Here is a 7,921-nt window from a genome sequence, read left to right as displayed (position 1 = left end):
CCTTCCCAGGAGAACCCATACCCAGAGCTCAAAAGGGTCTCCAATACAAATGTCATGAAGGATTCAGTTCTGGCTACTGTCTACTGTCCCTTTCCTCTGTAACACAGAGCCCTGGAGTACTTCCTCCTCAGATGTCACAAGTTGAGTTCACTCCCTGTTAATCCCTCATGGGGCCTCTTCCTCCTTGATTGTTGGCTGTGTCTCAAGCTAGTTGCATGATAGGGGGTGGTAGTCTGGAAGTGAAATGAGACAGTTGCATAATCAAGGCCAAAGGCCACCCTTCCACCTCAGGATGTATAAAAACAAACCAATTCAGCCATCGCCATCTGTCTGTCACCCTCATTGCCACCATGCTGACCTCGGGACTGCTCCTGGTGACTGTGCTGGCCTTCCTCATCGTCCTGGTCTTCATGTCTGTCTGGAAGCAGAGGAAATTTTCAGGGAAGCTGCCTCCAGGACCCACCCCACTGCCCTTCATTGGGAACTACTTTCAACTGAACACAGAACAGATGTACAACTCCCTCATGAAGGTGCCACTGGGAAGGGCGAAGTGTAGAATGGGGGCACGGAGGGGTGCCCTATTTTGATAGAGGCTTTGTGGTAGGGTATTGACCCTAGGGTGTGTAATTTTAGGCTGGGGGAACTGTGAAGAGCCAGCAACCAACTCCTAGGCGTGTGAGACCACATCTTGGGGCATCCCATCTGATGCCGTTAGAACTCCAGAGAAATGAATCCCAGATCTGTCATCAAGGTCTGATCTCTTTCCTTTAACTTTGCTCATCCTCCTCCATCAGATCAGTGAACGCTATGGTCCTGTGTTCACCATTCACCTGGGGCCTCGTCGAATTGTGGTACTATGTGGACAGGAAGCAGTCAAGGAGGCTCTGGTGGACCAAGCTGAGGAATTCAGTGGGCGTGGCGAGCAGGCCACCTTTGACTGGCTCTTCAAAGGCTATGGTGAGGGGAACAAGATGCAGGGGAAAGTGGCAGGGAACAATTGGAAGGCATCAATTTCCCTGCCTCCTTCCTGACATCTGTATCGCTGTCTCCTGCTGTGTGGGTTATTGGACGCATTACTTCCTAACCTTCCCATCTCTCTCTGCCTGTGTCTCCTGAACCCCCTCTTTCACCACAAACACACCACCCATATCTCCTCTTGCATCTTGGGATTTTCTTTCCGAATCCTGGGCCTCTAAGGGGCTCTCGAGTTTTCACCCACTCTACCCCGTTCTTAGATTCTGTGATTGCCTGGGATGCTGCATCTTTTCCTTTCTGCTGCTTTCTTCTACTGTCAGGGTATCACAGAAATCTGTTCCCAAGCCCAATATCACCTCAGCAATCTAGCCTCTTCTTAGACTCTCTTTGTCCTCTCCCCCTATTTCCCTTTAGTCCCTATCTCAATTATAAACCTTTCACAACTATATCCACCCCTAGGTCTCCCCAGTCGCTCCTCTTGCCTTTTCCCTGTCCCTCTGTCTCTGGCATTTGTCTTCCTTCTGTCTCCCTCTTTCTAATGTCCTCTAACTCGCTCTTGGGGAACAGCACAAGAATGGTTAGTAGTCAGTCACATCCCTCTTCGCTGACCTCTCTCTGCCCATCACTCTCCTTCCCAGGTGTAGTCTTCAGCAACGGGGAGCGCGCTAAGCAGCTAAGGCGCTTCTCCATTGCCACACTGAGGGACTTCGGTGTGGGCAAGCGTGGCATCGAGGAGCGCATCCAAGAGGAGGCAGACTTTCTCCTGGAGGCACTCAGGAAGACAAATGGTAAGCATAGCTCTGCAAGTACTCAGGACCAACCAAGGGGAAGACACTCTAGGAAAAACAGAACCAACCTCCTGGATGGGAACTAGGCTAGGGAAGACAGCCCTGGTCCTGCTGTGGGGCCTGGTGTCCTGGTTTTGGTGGAGTTGGAGGACTCCATGTTCAACGAGTGCTCATTTTGAATTATCTGATACAAAAAGCCTTTTTCAAGCTCCAATGTCTCACTCTTCGTCCTCCTCCTTACCTACAGGTGCTCTCATTGACCCTACATTCTACCTGAGCAGAACAGTGTCCAATGTCATTAGCTCCATCGTTTTTGGGGACCGCTTTGACTATGAAAATAAAGAGTTCCTATCACTGCTGAGGATGATGCTGGGAATCTTCCAGTTCATATCTAGCTCCACCGGGCAGGTAACCTGTTTCACCTTAGCCGACCACCCCCAGACCACAGCTGCCAGCCCACTCCAAAACTGCCAACCTCCTTCCAATAGTTACCTGCAAAGGAGCTGGAAGTTGTGCCTGAACTGATGTCAATACACAGTCTCAGCTGTGCCTGAAATCAGAGCCAGCAGTACACACAGGCTCTCTCCCTCTCTCCTTCCCTCCCTCCCTCCCTCCCTCTCTCTCTCTCTCTCTCTCTCTCTCTCTCTCTCTCTCTCTCTCTCACACACACACACACACACACACACACACCACACAATACACACACACACACACACACACAGAGAGAGAGAGAGAGAGAGAGAGAGAGAGAGAGAGAGAGAGAGAGAGAAAACTGTTTCAGCTGGGGGACATTACCAAGACAATTCATTAATTCATTTTACTCTCTAACCAAGGTTGCTACCGGAAGGCCCGCTGAATACACTAGCCTTCTTCAGCTCCCTAGTGCCTGGTACGCAAAATCCAGGTCACTCAATCATGCACCATCTGCAAAACATACGGAGCAAGTCCACTGGACTATGTAGATGAGCTCTTTATTCAGCCATAGAAATACCTAAACCTCTGCATTTCTAAGCAAAATTTCTGCACAGACTGTCCCTCAAACACCCCAGCTAATGGTCCTCCAGTGCAGCTCACTCACACATCTAAGTGGGGTCCTCCTTGCAGCCATTTGAATAGCAATGCAGCAGAACATGTGAATATCAGCCCTACTTAACATACCTATTTTTTATTTTTTTTGGAAAAGCATATATTGTGTATTGAGCATATTCACCCTCATATCCCCTACCTTCCCTTTTCTCACACCTCCTTCTCCTCTAATTCTCTTTGTCCCGAGATATTTTTTTCTACTTCGAAGTGTTGCACATGTACAAATATATGCATAGTTATGTGCACAAATGATTTAATATATGTATTCCACAAATGAAAAAAATACTTGAGTTATTTCTCTAAGACTGCTTAAATTTGCTTAATAGAGTTATCTCCAGGTGGACCCACTTTCCTGAAAATACCATAACTTTGTTTTTAGTGGCTAAAGAATAACTCAGTTGTCCATATGGATCACATTTTTTTCTCCATTATGCTACTTTTGGGCACTTAGGTTGATTGCATAGCTATTGTGATTATCCAGCCAGAACTCACTGAATGTTGGAAAGCCTGTTAGAACTCACCAATCCAAACCCCATTAGTATACAAACAGTTGTCCACAGCTGAAGTCACCAACCTCCTAAACATCTACATAGGTAACTCCTACCCAACCTCCTAAACATCTACATAGGTAATTCCTACCCAACCTCCTAAACATCTACGTAGGTAACTCATGCCCCACCACCTAAACATCTACATAGGTAACTCCTACCCAACCTCCTAAACATCTACCCTCAGGCTTAAACTATAAAAATTCTGTTGACACACAGCCCAATCTAGATGCCTAAACTCCTGGATAGGTGATGTGAACACTCCTCATCCTAAGACAGATGCCACATCTGTGACAGCTTCCTTGGTTTCTCATCACCTTCCCACCGGCCACCAGCTCTACGAGATGTTTTCTTCAGTGATGAAGCACCTGCCAGGACCACAGCAACAGGCCTTTAAGGAACTGCAGGGGCTGGAGGACTTCATAACCAAGAAGGTGGAGCAGAACCAGAGCACCCTGGACCCCAATTCCCCAAGGGACTTCATTGACTCCTTTCTCATCCGTATGCAGGAGGTAAACCCAGAAGTCAGGAAGTGTGATGGGAGGTTCAAAGCCAAGTAGGGTGAAGTCAGGCACAGGGACGAGGGAGTTAACAGAGAACAACTCATCAGTCCCCTCACTATAATAATCACTCAACATCACTGCTCCATGTACTACCCCTTGTTCTCAGGAGGGTGTACAGCCTGAGAGAGCAGCCAGTGTACAAGGCTGCCATGTTCCCCACACTGTTTCAAAGGCTAAGTTTTATCCACATATCAGTGCCCACAACTCTTGAGTAAGGTTGTGTTCAACTCCCATTCTACAAATGAGGAGGCTGCAGCCCTGTGAATATAGGGGACCTGTCTGGTATCAGAACAAGAAGGCCATGAATCCTACTTCACTGACTCAGACTGGTAATTTCAGCTAACATACCATTTGCCTTTGCCAGTCCTCATAGCCGTTTACAACTGTGTGACCTATGCTTTACTGTGACCTCCTACCTGTTTGAAACATATATGGAGATTTTGTCATTGTTGATTTTGAGACATCATCTTGCTAATGGCAAGCTGAAACTTGCTGTGTCAGCCAAGCTAGCCTCAAACCTGTGGCAGTTCTCCTAGGTCTGCTTTCTGGAGGCTGGGATTACCAGTGTGTGGTGTCTGGCCAAGACGAAACTTCATGTACTCTGAAGTGCCAAGGGCTGAGGGGTGGAATTTATTTCTTTAGGGAATATTAAAAATAATTAAGATATATGATCCTGTTGCCTAAAACTCATTGTCTGAGGGCTGGAGAGGTGGCTCAGTGGTTGTGAGCACTAGCTACTCTTCTAGAAGACCAGGGTTCAATTCCCAGAACCCACATGGCAGCTCACAGCTGCCTGTAACTCCAGTTTCAGGGAACCCAAGACATTTGGTAAAACACCAATGCACATTAATTAAAAATTGACAATTAAATTGGTCATTACATATCAGGCAATCAACTAAGTCCTGAATGACAGAAAAGCACTGGATTAGAGCACAGGATCACTTCCAAAGGTGTAGAACTGAAGAGAAGGTGACATAGCCAGAATTCATCTTCTCACCTTAGGTCTTTGTCAAACAGAAGTGAATTAGGTCAGGGAAAGAGGGTAAAACAGAAGGGCACCAGAGCATAAGGAATGGGTTGGACTTGAATATGTCCCTCCCTGCAGGAGAAGAAGAACCCCAATACAGAGTTCTACATGAAGAACTTATTGATGGCGACAGTGAACCTCTTCTTTGCTGGTACAGAGACTGTCAGCACCACCCTTCGCTATGGTTTTCTTTTGCTCATGAAGCACCCAGATGTACAGGGTAAGGCTGCAAGGAGGATGATGTTGTAGTTTCTAAACATGCTTCTCTGATCATCCCCAACCTGTCTCAAGAAACTGGACTCTTAGATAGCTGCTCCCTTCTCTGCAGGGTCAGAGAGAGAGAGCTAGTGGGTACCAGCCTCTGGTTGTTAAATCAATTGGTGTGTTGTTCAACTGAACCTCAAAGGTCCCACTTCCCTGTCCCCAAGACCCTGCCTAAATCTCCTTCCTCACAATTCTCACATAATTCTGGTATCACCCAGTTAACATGAACCTCCTCCAACAATGCTTATGACTCGCATGTACCAAAAATGATTGACAATGTCATACACTGCTTCATAGCCTCCGTCCAGTTCTACACTTTTACACTATCATTCTTAGGGTAAGGTTGTTGGACCCCTAAACACATGCTTCTTCTTCTCAGCCAAAGTCCAAGAGGAGATTGACAGGGTGATTGGCAAGAACCGGCAGCCCAAATATGAGGACCGCTTGAAGATGCCCTACACAGAGGCTGTCATCCATGAGATCCAGAGATTTGGTGACATGATTCCCATGGGCGTGGCTCGCAGGGTCACCAAGGACACCAAGTTCCGTGACTTCTTCATCCCCAAGGTGTGGACTTACCTAGCCTATAGTAATCTCCAGCCTTCTTCATGGCCCAGCAGACCCCCCATTAGAAACCATTCAGCCCTCTCTCACTTTCTCAATTACAGGCTTTCTCGGCCACCACATCCTTCCAACCTCCTACAGAGAATCTCCTATATCTTGGGTCTCCCACCAGACTTTCTGACCCAGGAGTTTCAACTCCATGTCTTCAATCAAGTCTCAAGACATAAACTCAATTTACCTAGAAGTCCTGTCAGAGACAGTAGTGACATGTCTGCCATATATCCTGTTTAGGGGTACATAAATCTAATACCCTTCAGTTCTTGACTTGAGAGACGTGAAGTGCACATCCTTTAACCTCCCACCACAGACCTCACGTCACCCATTCACTCTGTCTCCTATAGCATAAGCCCCACACCTCCTCTCTCTAGGATGGTGACCTCACATTACTCAAAGCCCCCTAAACCTCCTCAACTCACATATATTATCTCTATATCACCTGTCTTACCCCTAGGGACCAATGCCATTCATTCACATCTACCACATCCAACCCTCCCCCTCAACAGGGCACTGAAGTTTTTCCTATGCTGGGCTCTGTGCTGAAGGACCCCAAGTTCTTCTCCAATCCCAAAGACTTCAACCCAAATCACTTCCTGGATGACAAGGGGCAATTTAAGAAGAGTGATGCATTTGTACCCTTTTCCATAGGTAAGAAGGCATTGTCTAGTGCCAGGCCACTGCTCACATCAAGAGAGATAACTCCTCTGTATCTCTCCATCTTGAAAGATTCTCTTGGATCAAACCCCCAGCCAGTCAGCTGCAACTCCCATACTTCCCAACCACTGAACCCTGGAGAAGTAATAGTCAAACTGTAGAGATAGATTAGAGGAATGAAATCTCAAACTAAGTTAGAGGTCTCTCTCAGGTCATACAACCAGTTCTTAGGATGATGTGGCAGGTGCATGTGGTGGCAGTCACCTTTAATCCCAGTACTCCTGAGGCAGAGACTGGAGGATCTTATCTTAGTGAATTCAAAGGCAGCCTGGTCTACAGAGTGAGTTGTAGGACAGCCAGGGCTGTTACACAGAGAAACTCTGTGTAAAAAGTCACAAGAAGAAGAAGAAGAAGAAGAAGAAGAAGAAGAAGAAGAAGAAGAAGAGGAAGAGGAAGAGGAAGAGGAAGAGGAAGAGGAAGAGGAAGAGGAAGAGGAAGAGAAGAAGAGGAAGAGGAAGAGGAAGAGGAAGAAGGGAAGGAAGGAAAGAAAAAAGTAAAAAAAGAAGGAAGGAAGATAGGGAGGAATGGAGGGAGAGAGGGAGGGAGAGAGAGAGAGGGAGGGAGGAAGGAAAAAAGGAAGGGAAGAAGGAAAGAAGGATGTTGCTACATGGCATCCATACTGGATAGTACCTCTTGAGAAAGGGGAATCCACATTCCTCATTGTTACAGCCTGGTGAGGATCAACTCACCACAAGTACAAAGGAAACTGAGGCTCAGAGATTAGAGTCTTCTTTAAAGGTCTCAGGCCTTTCTCCCAAAGAGAATACAGCCAGAGATTTGCTATAAGGATGACATCAAGAACTGGCTTCACCCTTCTTGTTTCTTCTCTTTAGGTAAACGGTACTGCTTTGGAGAAGGACTGGCTAGAATGGAGCTTTTTCTCTTCTTCACAAACATCCTGCAGAACTTCTGCTTCAGATCCCCACAGGCACCCCAGGATATCGATGTGTCCCCTAGATTTGTGGGCTTTGCCACAATCCCACCAAACTACACCATGAGTTTCTTGTCCCGTTGAGCCAGCGCTGGATGAGGGTAAAGGGAAGGATGGAGATCTGGCTAGTGAGGGGTTGGAATTTAGAGGAGATAAGAGGGACATGAGAGAGGGAGGACATGACTTTCTGAAGACAGACTATCATTTCAAAGGTGGAGCTGAAGAAAGGGGAAATTTATACTGTCTTGTAAACACTAATAATAATAATACCAATAATAATAGTAGATATTACATACATAAGTATTCTTTGTCAAGTTTATTCTAAAGGGTTTTGTGATCTCAACACTCACAAATGCATGGGAAAGGAAGAGTATCCATGTCCATTTTCTACTGTGGCACTTTCT

General features: G+C 46.6%; 1 protein-coding gene across 3 annotated transcripts; it reads left to right on the top strand.

The window, feature by feature from the left end:
- Positions 1 to 350: 350 nt before the first annotated feature.
- Positions 351 to 7,601, top strand: LOC130864787 (cytochrome P450 2A3-like). Of its 3 annotated transcripts, none has more exons than XM_057755549.1 (9): positions 351 to 530; positions 795 to 957; positions 1,614 to 1,763; positions 2,011 to 2,171; positions 3,733 to 3,909; positions 5,069 to 5,207; positions 5,631 to 5,818; positions 6,379 to 6,520; positions 7,420 to 7,601. In XM_057755549.1, exons 1-9 carry the CDS (start codon positions 351 to 353, stop codon positions 7,599 to 7,601), a joined length of 1,482 nt encoding a protein of 493 aa, XP_057611532.1. The 3 variants fall into 3 exon arrangements, with proteins under 3 accessions (XP_057611532.1, XP_057611524.1, XP_057611541.1); XM_057755541.1 differs by having other exon boundaries at positions 5,066 to 5,207; XM_057755558.1 differs by lacking the exon at positions 795 to 957 and having other exon boundaries at positions 351 to 552; positions 5,066 to 5,207.
- Positions 7,602 to 7,921: the final 320 nt, after the last annotated feature.

Source organism: Chionomys nivalis, chromosome 2 (assembly GCF_950005125.1).
Source record: "Chionomys nivalis chromosome 2, mChiNiv1.1, whole genome shotgun sequence".
Lineage (NCBI taxonomy): Eukaryota > Metazoa > Chordata > Mammalia > Rodentia > Cricetidae > Chionomys > Chionomys nivalis.
This window is presented reverse-complemented; position numbering and strand designations above follow the sequence as displayed.